We start from the raw sequence: 16,503 nt of genomic DNA, 5'->3' as shown, positions 1-16,503 counted from the left end.
AGTGAGGTAATCACCCCCCAGAATCTAGACACCAGATATTTGGACAACACCTTGACCTCCATATTCAATAAAGAAGTAGGTCAATAAGAGCAGCATTCTTTCGGAGGTTTGCCCTCCTTATATAGTACCAATGTTGTTGCAGTCCTTCAGTCTGCTGGAAGGTTGCCCAGGTCATAGGATTCCCTCAACATGGTCAGCAGCAATTCTGCTATAATGCTGGCAATTCCCTTGTACATTTCGACCGGCAGCCCATTAGGGCCAGGAGGGGCTTTGCCCTATTGCAGGCTCTGCAACGCAGTATGAGGTCCTCTTCCATTAAGTCCGCCTCAAGAGTTTCTCTAACTTCCTCAGTGTGTTTCCAAAGAGGAATGTCCCTTAGAAAATCGACACAGTCCTCAAACGTCATCTTTGTGCCTGAGGCATATAGGCCCTCATAATATCCTGCAAACATTTCGACAATGGGCGCATTTGTTGTCTTTGATGTTCTAGCCCAGTGTCCACTTGGAACAACCATGATCATTCACTGTCCCTTTGCTTCAGCCAAGCCACTCATTTGCAAGCCTTCTCGCCCACATCATACAATTGACACTGCGTCGCGAGAGAATGATTTTGGGCCCGATTCTCGGCCAGAGCGTTAAAATCCTGCTGGCACATCTGTAGTCTATGGCACTTGGTGGGTGCCCTAGAAATCAGGGCCACTGCCTCCAAGTGGGCTATGTCGCCCTCTATGGCGGCGCATTCCAGCTGTGTTTCTTTTTCCCTTGCACCTATTAGGGCCTGTCCCCTTATAACTGACTTGAAGGTCTCTCATATAATGCCTGCAGAGGGGACCGAACCCAGGTTTTCTTTGAAATATTGTTCCGCCCCTTCCCTGAGCTAGCTCTGTATTTCGTTGTCTTGTAGGCTCCAAGCATCCATCCGAGGCGGAAGCGCCAAGTCTCGGGAAGGGTGCCGTAGCAGGACCTCAACAGGGAGTGGTCACAGATTCTCCAGGCATGATCGGCCACCGGTCTGAACTGCGAGGTCCGAGTACACAGGGTGAAGATATGGTCTCTGCGAGAGAAAATCCCATGCGCTGCTGAGTAGTATGTATAGTGGCACATTTGAGGATTACTTTCCCTCCATAGGTCATCTAAACCGATAGCTCTCACGAATTGGGCCCACACCCCTTTCTCCGTCTGGCGACTCAGTCCTGTCTAACTCTGCACCAAGAGTGAGCTCATGTCACCCCCTAACATCAAGGTTCCTGTGGGAGACCCACCAACAGATTACCTACCTCCGGATGAGTTGTACCATGAAGTTGCAGTGGGATATACAGTGAACAAAGATTAAGGGGGTCATTACGACCCCGGCAGACGGCGATAATGTTGCGGTAAGTACCGTCAACAGGCTGGCGGTACTTACTGCCATATTATGACACTGGCGGGTTGGCTTCAGCCGATGTACCACTCCGACCGTCACGGCGGTAACATCCATCTCCAGCCCGGTGGCCGCCATTGGGCCACCTTCGGGATTATGACCCCGCCTACCGCCATGTTTTTCGTGGCGTTCGTAATGCCACAAAAACCATGGTGGTAGGCCATATCAGTGACAGGGAATTTTTTCCCTGTCACTGATATGGGTTTCCTCCCTCCCTCGCTCTCCAGCTACCCCCCTACCTCTCCAAACCCCCAATCCCCTCTTACATTCGCCCCTTCACACACACACGCATGCACACACTCATTCACACATACATACACGCATGCATACATCCAATCACACACACTTCCGCTCACACTTAAAAACGTACACGCATTCACATTCACCACATACACGCACTCACACTTCCGAACATGCACACGCATTCAACACTCAACACACACCCACATACATTCACCCCACCCACACACACAAAACACCCCCCTCCCCTGTCGGAGACCCAACTTACCTGGATCCAGGGGGTCCTCTGGCAGGAGACGGGACAGAGCGCTGCTACCACTAGCAGAACACTGCCAGGCTGTATTACTCGTCATAATACGGCTGGAGGTGGTCTACTGGTGTGGTGCTGCGGGTGGTAGCAGCGCCACCTTACCACCATCCGCCGGCATGGCCACAGCTGGATTTCCGCCCTTCTTGTGGCAGAAATCTGGCTGTGGTCATAATATGGCAGATGGCTGGTAGCCGCGGCGACAGTCTTTTGGCAGCCATCGCCACGCCGGTGGGCGGTTTTTACCACCAAGGTTAAAATGAGGGCGTGTCATGCCCTCCCAAGTGCCAGGCAGTGCCACAAATTGGCCATTCGCATCCTGCCACATCCAGTGAGGGAGGAGAGACACCAATTTATTTTAATGAGGATCCCCACACTCCTGGAATCAGTAGTATAGCCGGCATGTGCTCTCATTACATAGCCAGACTTTTCCAGGGGCTTGTAGTAGTTCCCCTTGAGGTAGGTCTCCTGCAATAGGACACTGCCTGGTGTGTGGTGTCTCAAATACTGCAGGACTAATGTGTGCTTCACCGAGCTGCCCAGGCAGTTGACATTCCATGACCAAATGGTCAAATTTCTAATCATGTTGTGTGGCATCCCTATTCCGTATGTTGTCTAGTGTGTGATTTCTCTGTGCCATGTGAATCCCCTCTCTCCAAGAAATGAAACTTATGTAAAACATAAAGGTTGTGAACAAGAAAACAATCCCGATAAACTCCCCTCTCCCTACTACCCTGCTGGGTGAGTTAAGACATCCCCACCCCTCCAACTTCCAGAGCACCTGTCGCCCCAAACTAAACACCTTGTATTGAGGGTGAGCCACCGCCTGCTAGATGTTAAGACTAATATAGAAACATTCAGTACTAAAGTCATCCCCCCAAATATACAGGGGAGCTACCAAGCCTGCGACCTTCGGACTAACGTGCCCCAGGCGTTCCTGCCAAAACTTTACTTCCTTCCGGAGGCGACCCCGCAGAGGGAACAATCATTTTGGAGTCAGAAACAAATCCCCATGGTCCCCCTGAACCCCCCTTCACGGCCCCAATGAAGAGTGTTCCAGTTAGCGCTTTCCACTCAGGGTCTTATATTGTCCTTTTTGGTGAGCTGGGGCATTTTCCGATCTCCAGGATGTCTCTTGCCCACCACCCTCCAGCCAATCCGATGCCTACTCCGGCAATGTAAAATGCCATGTCTTCCCATCTGCCACCACCTGCCCCTTTGTGGGAAGCAGCATCATGTATTTTACCTATTTAGCTCTTAGCGCTTTTTTAACTTCGTCAAAGTTTTTCCTCTGGTGTGCACCTGAAGGGTGAAATTCAGAAAAAGTTGGATACTGGTGTTATCCACTAGCATGTCTCCATGAGATCTAGCCGCCCGCAGTATTGCGTCCCTGTCATTTAGGATTCTGGCTATGATAGTGCGTGGCGGATCCCCTGGCTTGGGGGGGGTAGGCCTGGCATCCTGTGAGCCCACTCGAAAGTGAAGAAGTTTGACAACCTCTTTGGTTTTAGTTTAAGGGTAAGATCCTCGACAAAGAGGTCCATACTAGGGCCTTCCATGCCCCCTGGCACCCCCTCTATTCTAATATTGTTTCTTTGGGCCCTGCCGTCCTGGTCCTCCAGTCTAGCCACCATTGCTAAGCTTTGTTTAGTGATGGACCGACCGTGTTCCTCCAACCGTTTCGTACTCTATTGTAGTCCTTCGATGTGGGTCTCTGCTATGACCACCTTCTCAGACATTTTCCCAAACTCTCCCCTCAAAAGATAGATCTTGATCGTTACTGCGTCTAATTTTTGTTCAGTCGTGGAAATTGAGCCTCAGATGTTCTGAATGGCTGCCATTATAGAGCGCAAGGAGGGCACAGAGCTCTGTGCCTGGTCTTTATCAGGAGCCTTATCCTCTGGGCCCACCAGCTGCCCCTCCGAGGTTGCCATCCTCACCACATATCTGTCAAGACTGTTGATCTGCGAAGTTTTTAACGCCCGGCCCTTGACCGTGGCCCAGCACCCCAGGTATTTCCTCTTTGTAGCACGGAGGTCTTTGCTGCAGGAATATCTTTCTCACTATAACCCATGACCCGGTCTCCGTGCCACTTGGTGCACTCCTCGTCTGGCCGGCTCCTTCCTGCATGGTCTTCAGGTCTTTTTGATGAGTCCCCACACTCTTCTGCCTCCGCAGAATGTTTGTGGAACGGGCGAGGGAGTACTTAACCCCCTCATTGTGTCCGAGCCTCGCCTCTCTGCGGAGGACTCCTCCAGCTGCTATATGCCAGGCTTTAAAATGTGGGCAGAGGGAGGAATATGGGTTGGGGGATGGGGCACAGCACTTCTATGGGTTTCAAGTCTACAAAACCATTCCCACTGCGGAGCCCCCAAACACCGAGGGGCCTTCATCGCGAGGCCAAGCTTGGAATTGGGCCTACTCTCTCTTCAGGTCCTTCAAGACACCAGCCCTGCACCGGTGCAGCAAACGCCCTGCAGGGAGCACCAACCAGGGAAGGGGAGGATTCGCACTCTCTCCCAACATTTTTGTGTGCCTTAGGCCACGCTCTCAGACCCGGTCAATCTTCCTGGGCGTGCAGTCCCTGAGCCACTGGGCCACCCGGGGCTCCTCCTCCTTCGCGCTGTCCCAACCATCGCCGTGCCATGAACCGATCACCTCTCCTGACGCCGGCCCCTCTGCCTTGGCACAGCTTTCCTCTGGTCCAATTGCAGACAAGAGGGCAGGCCGGTAGCACACCCGCTGCAGCACCTCGTTTCTTCCGGCAGCTACTTGCCTCAGTTTGGCTGCCCTAATGTGCGCCATTCGCCTCCTGCCAGAGGCGCCGGCCGGGGCAGCTTACTGTGGCGCCCACTGGTTTTTCTGCACGCCAGAGCCGGCAGGGCACTTAGGTGCTGTCCCCTTTTATTCATCTGTGCAGGATTATTGTTGGATCGAGGGGGATTAAAGCAGGCCGGAGTGGAGCTATTTTAACCTGCGCCATCTTCGCAAGTGGCTGGCCACAAACCTGTCACCATATCCTTTTGCATACTGTCTATTGAAGGTTCTTCCAGTAATGATTATTCACTAGCTATATTGAACTTTGTGTATCAATTGTCACCAGGCAGCCTCTTTTTTTGAACTCAGGGTTGATCGAACTGGCTACCGGAACCTCATTCCTGTCCTCCCAGGTTCTTTTCTCATTTTCTTTTAGACCTTCATGTAGTGAGCTTCCTTCTTTTGTGTTATGTACCATAATTTTTCATGGGTTACACAGCTCACCTTTACCTGTTTACACACCATGGTTCTTGTTGAACTGTGGAGGGGTGGATTTCTGCCAGTACTGTTCTTCTGGTCACTGAATCCATTTGAGGATCTCCACTTAGCTACAAGTGCCACTGCCGCCGCTGAGATTCCTGTCAATATTGCCGATAGTGCTGCACCCCTCTTCTCTTTCCCAGAAACTGTATCCAGGCGCTGCAGATGCAATACAACATGCCGCTTGGCAGCCATTCATGACGGCCTCTTACTGTTGCTCAGCACCGCTCATACTCCTCATGGCTCCTCACCAAAGCTGCTCCCGCGATCAGGAATAGCCGAGGAGATGGAAAAAGTTGAGGCAGATGGAGCGGTCCGGGACCTCGTGCTGGAAGTGCAAACTGCATCGGCACACGGCGACCGCTTCCGTGTTCCAAACGGCCACATAGCCTCCTCTTCAGTGACAGCATTGAGCACCTGGCCATATCTACCTCTTTGCTGCTCCCGGGATCAGGAGTAGCCGAGGAGATGGAAGTAAGCTGAGGCAGATGGAGCTGTCCGGGACCTCATGGTGGAAGCTCAAACTGCATCGGCACACGGCGACAGCTTCCATGTTTCAACCAGCCACATATCCTCCTCTTCAGTGACAGCATTGAGCACCTGGCCACATCTACCTCTTTGCCTCCCGAGTCAGTGTGTAGCTGCACAGATTTTGTGGATGGTTGACAGTGGCCTTAGTAAATGATAATTCAGCAGCTTTTTTGTAGTGCTGAGGTAAGTATGATTTAGTTGATCCTCATTTCATGTTATGATTCAAAAGAATAAGCATTTTATTCTAGTTTACATAATCACTGTACATTTTTTACAGCCAAAAAAGCACATAGTATTAAGATTTGCCTTAAATCCTGGGAATAAATAGGGGAGTTTTGTGCAGTTTCGTACTCCGCTAGAATATTGGATAGTTATATCCATGGTGTAAGGGATTCTGAGAGTTATTTTATGGTTTTGGTTTCATTTTAATTTGCCTATCCTGGTTTCTTTAACAAGGGGCAGATGATTACTTTCTTTCATTCATCCCGTACTGTTCCTTTGTAAAAGAAATAATTTATCATGTGAACAAATGAGGAATCAACTGACTCAAACCCCAATAATCTCCTGTATACCCAATATTGTATGAACCCCAATTTTTACTTTGACCACTCAAGAAACTGAATTCTAGATCAGAATTTGAACTTTAAAACGTTGTAATACAGAGTTAGTAATGTAATAATACAGAGAAATATGCATTGTTTACCACAAAGGCTCAGATGCAAAATACAGAATCATAAGTCATAACAAGGTCCCGAGATGAGCATTTAAATCTTTCTAGATTCTAAGTGTCAAACACATAAAGAGTACTGACAGCCCTTTCATCACGCTGCTTTCTGAGAATTAAGACTGTACGCTGCGGTAACGGTATGTTCAAGGACATGCATTGAGGTGTCAACTACAGTGGCTTAATAGCCATAACCAGTTCAAATACTGGTATTGGTTAAGAATATGAGGATCGTATGTATATAAAGGATCGGGATTGAACCGACAATGGATGGAATCAGGAACAAGATACTTCATAAGTGGACCTAGAATTCTAAGTGCCCTGAGGAAGTTCACATGAGGCGACCGTAACACGTTGACTGCCTTGTTTTATATTACCAAACAAAATAAAGATGATTTGGAATACATGCAATCTGGAATTGGACTTGTGTTTGAATGGATTGTAGCGTATTTGTACGCTAACATCTGCAAAAAGAATCATAAATCATAACAAGATCCCTATTTGAGCAATTAAGTCCTTCTATATTCTAAGTGTCAAACTCATAAAGAGTCCTGACCGCATCCTAAGTGAGCAAAGAAAGTCTCAAAATTATCGGAGAGTCTCAAGAGGAAAATGGAAAGTTGTCCCGCTCCTTCAAAAACAGTGTTTTTTATACACAATTTATGCATATCAGTTAATAAAAACTGCAAATTAAGCATGGTATGATCGTAGTTAGGTCTCTTTAGCAAATAAAAAACAAATTTGTATTTCTAAAAGGTTCTTAATACTAACCTATTTCTTATGGTAAGATAAATCTTCCTCTTGCTTCCTCAGCAACTGCACTCCAGAGAGGTGCAACATAATATAAAACATTTCTTAACAATAACTCATACAATTATGTTCTTCTGCATGCGTTCGTGGGAACTTCCATCTGAAATTCTTCAAAATTATACATCAGGTACACAATGGGAAAGTTTTACTCGCAATACAACACATTCTATTACAGTAGTTGTTTTTTGTGTCATAGTGCACTGTGTTCCACAAATTGGAGAGAGAAGACTCGCAGTGGGTCGCTGATTGGGTGGGGGAATGAGCAGAAGCAGGATAAATAGTACCCAAGGAACTACATCCATTTTAAATAAATGGTGTCTTGCATGAAAAAGTGGCATACCTATATTACATTATTAATCACACTTTTAAATTAGATAATTTAATTGTTTTAAGTACAAAATCATTTTATTGGTTATGCTCAAATGCATAATTAAAATTACTACTTTGCACAAATAATTCACATTTAAAAATACTTTTACACCCTTTACCGTATAGGCTAGACAGATATCAAGGGGAAAACCAGATAGTTTACTGTGCTTAATTAAGACTTAGCATTCTTCAATTGAGAGGGGAGAGAACTAAAATACGTTGTTGTTCATTCTGCTTTGTTATGCCATGGACATCATCAAACTCATCTGGGAAGAGGAGAGCAAGATCAGAGGTAGGGTATAAACATGAACAGGTTGATAGGCAAGTGTACTTGGGGGGAACCAGGGGGTAGCATAGGAGGATAATGCTATTGATAAATAAGTCACCAGAGAAAACCCTTTTATCCCCCCACATGACTCCTAACTAGCCTAATAGAGAATTCAAGCAGGTATCTAATAACTTATTTTATGTCAAACTCAAAGCATCACACCGTTTGGTCTTACTTCACACTCCAGCTCTGTTAACTTCATGCAAGAATATATGGCTGCCTTAGTCCGAACAAATCCACAGTATTTCCACCCTGCTCAGCCCAGTCATGCAGGGTACTGTAACTAGGTTAAGGACACCTGATAGCAGCAAATCTTGCTTCATCATGAGCTGTTCTTGTCTCATTGTTGCTGACGTTAGATCTGAGAACCACAAAACGGTTCATCTCTGTCTGCAGGCCTGTTTCAATACCGCCAAATTCTTTAAAACAGAGTTGTGTAATTCTGAACCTTTCCAGTGTCCATCAGGTCAGGAGGAGCTGTGGAGGCTCCAGTTATGCATTTGCCCACTGGAGTTCTTATTCAGTACTGCCACTCACCACAATCAATGGTGAAGCACACATGCACAGTCCAGGTTAGCACCCCTCCCATTTTACCTTTGTAATTGGTGCTCCAGGTGCATCATCACTCCCCTTGCAGCATCTTGCAGTTTCCTACTGCTCTCTATACAGTGCTGTGCCAACTACAAGTTGCCTGCTGCCGCTTTTCACACTGTTTTAGTGACTTCTGCATGCCATTGGTCCAGCTGTCAGAGGATGTGGGACCCGGCAGTGAAAGTGGCATTTGGAGTTTGGAAGAGAGTGACCAGATTTTTTCCTGCAACATTTTTATTTTTATGTTTCTAACTTGCAGTCAATGTTGGGCTGATAACCCAGGTTAAAAAGATGTTTTATCTTAGCATGTAGCAGCCCCCTTGATTTAGCCTGTTTCTTAAGACTCCCATATTTCAGTAAGTGAACTGAAGAACAGCCAAACAAAATTATTTGACCAGGGTCATTATAGATATTATGAAGTGATGGTGCTAGTAGTTAAAATCAAAACACGTGTTCTTTAACATGAATTGAACATGGTTTTTCTTGAAGGTTCACATCTCCCAACATGGCAAAGCGTGCACTACCCATCCTCGAAAGAGAAAGGCAGACTCTGTCAGGGAAAGCATCCTGAAGTGTAGTCCCTGACTAAAATGTTGAATAGGAACCCAATTTGATTGTAGCTGTAGCACTGAGAAGTGTTTGTATTGTTCTGAATTTTAACCCTAGAAATATCTGTGCCATACATGTAAATGTCCTATTGTGATACTCTATTACCTCAAAATATGTATTGTTTTGTTTACATGTGATGAGAAATTTGATTTGTTATTGTTTGTTGGGTTTAGTAAATAAAATAATCACAGGTATTTGTCTAAAAAATGCAGGAAAATATTTTAACTAGATTACTAAGCAAATTGATTCAGAATTTAAACCATGCTCAATTAGCTCTATTCTATTTTCAGATTGAGGTGTTCGTAGGTGGTTAAGACACAAAGAGCCTGATTTAGATCTCAGAGGAGGGGTTACTGCATTATAATGGTTTCTATGGTATTTAGAGTTTCGGCAGACGGGATATCCGTCACTGTTGCAGCAGAGTATCCCCTCTGTGGAGATCTAAATCAGGCCCTTAGTTTGGTATTAGGTGTGTTTGCTTGTTTTTCTAGTAGAGGACTAGTTTCTGTTTTTGGCTGTAGACTGTATATGGCAGGAATGCCTAACTCTGGTCCACCTGGGTTGTAATATTGATAGATTTTCAGGAGATCTACAGGGGATATATTTAGATTCAATATACCTAATGAGCTAGTCATTGATTAATCTGAGAATCTGGTATGGTCCCTGCTTGTGGTATGTTGTGTTATGCCGATTTGTAGAGTGTACTATCACCTGGGAGTGTATTCTGGCACTGAGCAGGTTTGAGTTTAGCTACACCTAGGGCCTAGTGGAACTACTTGAAAAGCCAGGTCTTCAGCTTCTTGCAGAATGCAAGGTGAGTAGGAGACTCTTTTGTGTACCTGCAGGTTGTTCCAAGTTTCAGGAGCGATATAGGAATAATGTAGAAGAAGGCTTGACTGACAGATCTCATTTTCCATATGTGTGGGATGCGTGCAAGTAGGAGTTTCGACGAGTATAAGTGTCTGGAAGGTTTGTGAAAGCAGATGCAATGATTGAGAAATGCTGGACCAGTATTATGTAGTGCGGGTAAGGAGTTTTAATTGTGCTTATTTGTGAGTGGGAAGGCAGTAGAGCTCCTTCACATGTGGCGTGATGTGAGTGCAGTGTGGGAAGTTGAGGGTGATTCTGGCTGCTAAATTCTGAATGGTCTATAGCCTTCTGGTGAGTTTTTTGTTGTTGTTGATTCTGGCACAGGGAGCGTTCCCGTAGTCCAGCTTGCCTGTGACCAGGGCATGTGTGGTGATTTTATGGGTGCTGACTGGGAAACATTTGAAATCTTGCTCTATCTTCAGGGAATGGATGCATGAGGCGATGACTGCATTGACTTGGACATTCATGCCAAATTTGCTGTTGATGATGATTCCAAAGTTTGTTGTGTGTGTGGTGGGGGTGGGTTTCAGTCCTAGCTCTCCTGACCACCAAGTCGAGTCCCACAGTGATATGCTCTTCCTGAAGATCATGATTTCAGTCCTGTCGGTGTTCAACTTTAGACAGTTGGTCATCACCCAGTGGGTGATTTCATATAAGCAGGCATTGAAATTGATCTGGGTACTTGGCATCTTGTCCATAAGGGAGAAAATTAGTTGTGTGCTGTTGGTGTAGAAGATGTTGGGCAAGTAGATAAAGATGGCTAGAGGGATCGTGGATGCATTGAAGAGGGTCGGGCTCAGGGAGGATCCTTGTTGACCTCCTCAGATGAGGTTGTGGGAGTCCGTGATGTACCGTGATAAGCTGATTGAATGGGTCCTTCCAGTCAGGGAGGAGCAGATCTGTCGGAGTGCGTGTCCTTGAATTTGGATGTCCTGGAGGCATTGAAAGAGTATTGAGTGGGAGAATGTGTCAAATGCTGCGGAGAGGTCGATGAAGATGAAGGCTGCAGTGTCTCTGGATGCCATATTTGGCGGTGATAAGGGGCATTTTCCATGCTATGATTGGGTCTAAAACAAGGCTGTTTGATGTCAAGAAGTTGGTAGTTGCTGAGGTATTCAGTGATGTGTTGATAACTTTCTCTAAGACCTTGTCCAGGAATGGTAGCAGGGAGATAGGTCTGTAGTTGGTGAGCGTTGAAAGTTCCTCAGAGGATATCTTCAGCAAAAGGAGGACATTTGCATGTTTGCAGCAACTGAGAAGGTTGTAGAAGATGTGAATGCATTCAGAATGACTGTGAGCATGCTGCTAATGGGTTGCAGTCCTCTGGAGTAGCCATGCTAGGAGCCTGGGTACAATGGGGCCCCTGAGTGGATGGACTTATAGTGGTGGAGGTTTTTTGTCTGGGGTGATGACAGGTCCTGTGGTTAGCACTGGTTCTTTGGACAAGATCAGGAGGCGTTCGGCAAAGTCTGCTGGGTCCGGTTGCAGGTTAAAGTTGCTATAAATGGCAGTGATTTTGTTGCTGGAGAATTGAGAAAGATTGTTGCAGAGGTCCTGATCAAGTTGGAGTCAGCCGTTGGTGAGGCAAATTGTTTCCCAGGGTTTAACAGGGGTGTAGAGGGTTCTGTGTTTTTCCAACGATGAGGTGGTTCATAATAGCTTTTCAGAAAGCCAACTGAATGTCTAGATGAAAACGCTGTTTGTGATCACTCTTGACACTGTTTTGCATGCTTCTGAATGATACCAACAGGAGAATAATCATTTTGTTCTAATGGTTAATATATTGTTTCATTTGTTTTTGCCCAGTATACCTTATAAAAAGCTTGTGCCTGTTCTTAATCATTAGGTCATGTTTACAAGAACAATGATACTTCAGGTGGAAACACAAGTACAGTTGCTGACAACCCCTTCAGAAATGTTATTTCTGATCTGGAGAAGTGCCTAGGATTAGCTTTATCCAGAATACTAGAAACTGAAATGAAAGTGGCCTTTGACGATCTCTGGGTCGAGGTAAGATTTTCCTTTTTTACTTTTTTTTAACGTTAATAGCAAGTGCATTGGCAATAGCGTAGTTCGAAGTAACCTTAGAAATAACTATAACTATGGAACTCAGCCTCAGCTAGCAATTATTATTCTTTGATTTTCTTCTTTGTGCATTAATTGTTTGTTAAGTACATTGGTTCATAGATACCAGCTATAACAAGACATGATTATTGATGTTGTATTTCATGTTGAGTAATTTCAGGAGGTTGTGTGAGGTTTATGATTCGGCATAGCAAAGGCATCTTGCTTAAGTGCACCATTGTTGAGCAGTTGATAGACCACTATTCTAGTTGAGGGTGGTTTGTGGTAGATAGATAATGGAGGTGATCCAAATGACCGAGGGGTTAGTTCTGTCCTGTAGATTTAGGGATGACATTTTGTGAGCTCATTGTAGTGAAAAAGGGGGCTTCCTTTGATGTTAGTCTGTTTGATGGGATATTGTGCGATATTCAGCATGCTGTGGGGTCAAAGAGTGCTTTCTTTTTTAATAGGTTAGAGGACTGTTTTAGATTGTGATTATTAGTAGCCACGAAGGTGAGAAAGCCAGTGAATACCTTGAAAAGGGAATTATTAATTCTAATGAGGTTGAAGTTGGCAGGGTCTTCCAGGATTTCAGAATTGTATTTGAAACGCTGCCTAAACTACATGCAAGGAAAAAGTTAAATGTATATTTGTAGAGGTTTGTTATCTAAGCTGAGAAAAATATATTTCTCTATCAACGCCGCCATAGCTTGGTTCAGTAAGAGAGCATAAAAGTTTTAGCTGGTATACCTGGTTTAATCTTAGCCGTGCTTAATTAGTTTGGGCTGCATACCCAAACTAATTAATACCAGTGTATCCTTTTAGCTCTTTTCTTCCATTACCCACAGGGATCAGCAATATATATATCAGTGTTGACATGCCCCAAAAGGGTGGGTCCAGACTGAACTGCTGGGTATGGTTCCCTGTTAACAGGAGTACAATTTACCTCAAACAGGTTGCAGCCTTGTTGGTCACTAAAATGAGATGCATCTTGAGACTTGTGGCATACCGAGCTCCAGACCCACATCAGAGTATTACCCATCTAACTAAGGAGACTCACATAGACAATATGCTCTACCTCAATGTCAACATTCACCCTCAATGGTCCTGAAAAATAGATACGTTTAGCAGAGATGCAACAAATTCCCTTGCTATCCAGTTGCTGCCAGTGCAACCTAACCCTGTTCTCGAGAATGAGAAAGTATATGCCTAACAAGTAAGATCCTCCATTTTGGCATAACACCATGTATTCCTCCTGCCTGGCTGAAACTGGTTGTGCTTTCTGTGTCAGAATGATATGCTCCTTAATAGATTGTTTTTGCTGTCCTTTTGTTTGTTTCTTCTATAAACTCTGTCTTGTCTCTTATTTATCATCTCTGTACCTCTTCAAACCCATGAAGTCTGCCTCAGGGGCCTGGGTTCCAAGCACCAATATGATGTGCTAAATATTGTTTAGTGCGGGCAAGGAGTGGGAGGTCATACTCTTTATGGCATGTGCTCATGTTGAATTTCTAGCTCAGCACTGCTCCAGACCCATCCTACTCCGGCTCACCTTCAGCTAGCAAGTCATCAAAGAGCAGCTTCCAAGCACATTGACAAGTATTTGAGGAAAAAGCACAAGAAGCATTGCAAAAGGTATTTTTCTGCCTCTCAATCTCAATCTCAATCCCGCTTAACAGGTAAGTTTTACAGAAAGTGGTGCTGCTCCCTAGCCTCAATGTCATCTTCTGAGCCCATCTTGATGGAGATTGACCATGCACCAGCTTCAGAACTGGAGCCTTGTGCTCTCTTTCTGGAGTTCCCAGCCTCTTGTGCTGACCCTATGCAGTTTGTAGCTTCACACAGGCAACACCGGTCCCTTTCACTTTACCATGGCTTCTTCTGAGGCATCTGCCGGCCCAAAAAAAACACAGGGCCCCTGTCTGGACTTCGGTCAGTTGCTCTATCCCTGGCGCTACTCCAACATGTATTGACTTCTGTTGCCATTCTGATCTTGAGTCTCCTCTTCTGCGGAAGTCCTTGCCAGGTGCTCCCCCCAAGGTGTCAGTGTTATCTATGATGCTATCAATGCAGAGTTCAGACCCACTAAAAACAGCACATTTTCAGAACAGGAAGACTCCTTTGGTCAGGTCCTGACACAAGCGCAACAGTTGATGGAGAAGTGCCCCCACAAACCCTTGCATCATGATAAGCACATTGACAGGCCCCAGCAACTGTTTGAGCCTGATTCTGACCCAAATCAGTGGCCGAACATCTAGGTGATGACAGCAGTGAGGCTGACCATCTTCTCCCTTCCCCCATTAGGATGGATGTTAGTGACTTCTGGCCCTGCAGGGTGCCAGTAACCCAGACATCTGAACATGGAGCTCGAGTGTCCTTTTCTAGTCTCCAACAGATGAAATTGCTTTGTTCACGACTGTTCTGTCGCAGAGGTCCTTGAACTGCCTTAATCTGCAGAAGAGACCAAGGCTTATAGAGGTTCTATAACTGTTGTTCACCTCTGTTGCACCCTTGCTACACTTTAACTAGGCATTGATGGGCCCCACTTTCATAGCATGGAGCAAGCCAGCATCTGCCCTTACAGTGAACTACCAGGTCACTCTCCTCTATCTTATATCTGCTGGGGGCCCAATGTTTCCGATTGCTCCCCTCTCACAGAGTGTCTTGTAGTTCAGATGCCACACCCTTCAAATAGAATCTTAACTCATTTTCTTCAACTTCTGCAAATAGGTTGTTGAAGAAGATTAAGGCAGTGGGGGTGAAGTTATTTTCTTTGTTGTGAGTCAGGAAATGAATGAACGACACAACTCTCTTTGGCAAATAATATGAGCATTTATGAATAACGTCCGGGAGGGCAGCACAGCTCTGTGACTGATACCGCACTCAACTCTGTCAGTACAAACATCTTCTTTATACCCTTTTGATGCCTTGAATGCGTCTTATCATCCGTCATGCATTTTGATTTAAGCGCTTGCTTGGTACATTGTTATCTCTACGAACGTTAGCACAAATCCACATTTCTCCTTGAGAAAGCATCTAATTACGCATTTACAGAAAAGAGAAGGTTACACATCTGTCATGAACACATTTGTTAATAAACCGCAGTACCTTTTGATCTCACATTCTGAAGCCTATCAGTATGTTCTTCCTCAGCTAACTCCACGCTTGGAAACATTTCTATCTGTCCTTCCTTGCACAGCTGCTGGCCTTCAAGCATCAAAGCTTATCGTGTTCCCTTTTCAAAACAATGGTGTACCCTTTACCTTGTGAACGTGGATCGGAATGTGCACCCTCCCTGTGTGTGTTATCAAGTTATGACTCAAGCTTTCTATGGCCTTCTACTTCCAGCTGCAGTATGAATAAATGTTTCTGCTTGTCCTGGTCCTTGCTTCCATGCATCCTATCCTGGGCCTTCTATTTGGACATTATAAGCATTCTAGGCCTGTATTCTTTTCTGATCATGTACGATTATGCACATTTACCTCCTAATTCATGCATTAACAAAAGTGGGCCTTCTCCTTTTTCCATATTTTCAGCAACATCTTCATGGAACCTTGTAGATTGTGTAGATGGAAACCGTTCAGGCTATCATTCCAATGATTTCATAGAATATGTGTGCAATAGTAAAATGCAGCCAAGTAGGTCCTTTACTCAGGTTTGAGCACAGTTGATTAAGGGATGGAGTGGTCCATGTGGTCTTTAATTGCTGTCCACCACCATGCCTTGCTCCATTCCACTGACTTTTCGGTGGATGTCCAAGCAAACCTTATCTACAGGCTCTCACTGAAGTACGGCTCTATGGAAAGAAGGGTCATTCAGTGCCAGAGTGCTTCAGGCAAGGTCGGGCTATGGTTCGCTGCTTCGGGGTGACTTTTCCTACTTTTCAGTTTCATCAATAGTACCGCAAATTCTGGGGATATTCTCAAGACCTACATTTCAGCCCTTGCAGCCAGTCCAGCAACCTAATAAGTGACTTCAGAGTTACAGGGAGCTTGGTGTTTTTTTAAAGGATGCAGAGCGCTGCAAAAGCAGTCCTTTTCCTTCTCCCTGGACTGTGATGCACAATCGCTCTAGAGCATGTTTAGCCTGTGAGAGGCACGGGCAGTGGCGGCCCGTCCTTTAGGGCGGAGGGGCCACACCCCCACCCACCTTTTGCCCCTCATAAAGAGTGTCTGTCAGGCTGAACAAAGGCCAGCCTGACAGACACTCTTCATTTTCAGCTCAGACAGCAATAAGTGAGCCATGCTCCTGGCTGCCTGAGCTGAACTTTGGTGGGTTGAGGAGGTCACAGCTCCTATGGGCGTGACCTCCTCGGCTCAGCAAAGGTGACTCGAGGCCCTCCCC

General features: G+C 45.6%; 1 protein-coding gene across 7 annotated transcripts in view; it reads left to right on the top strand.

The window, feature by feature from the left end:
* The window catches only part of SWT1 (SWT1 RNA endoribonuclease homolog), a 793,385-nt gene that overhangs the window by 480,111 nt on the left and 296,771 nt on the right, over nt 1-16,503 (top strand). For all 7 annotated transcript variants that reach the window (XM_069232008.1, XM_069232009.1, XM_069232010.1 and 4 more), the window contains one exon: nt 11,942-12,105. In XM_069232008.1, coding sequence (XP_069088109.1) covers nt 11,942-12,105 — 164 coding nt within the window. The remainder of the gene's footprint in view (nt 1-11,941; nt 12,106-16,503) is intronic.

This window comes from Pleurodeles waltl, chromosome 4_2 (genome assembly GCF_031143425.1).
Source record: "Pleurodeles waltl isolate 20211129_DDA chromosome 4_2, aPleWal1.hap1.20221129, whole genome shotgun sequence".
Lineage (NCBI taxonomy): Eukaryota > Metazoa > Chordata > Amphibia > Caudata > Salamandridae > Pleurodeles > Pleurodeles waltl.
This window is presented reverse-complemented; position numbering and strand designations above follow the sequence as displayed.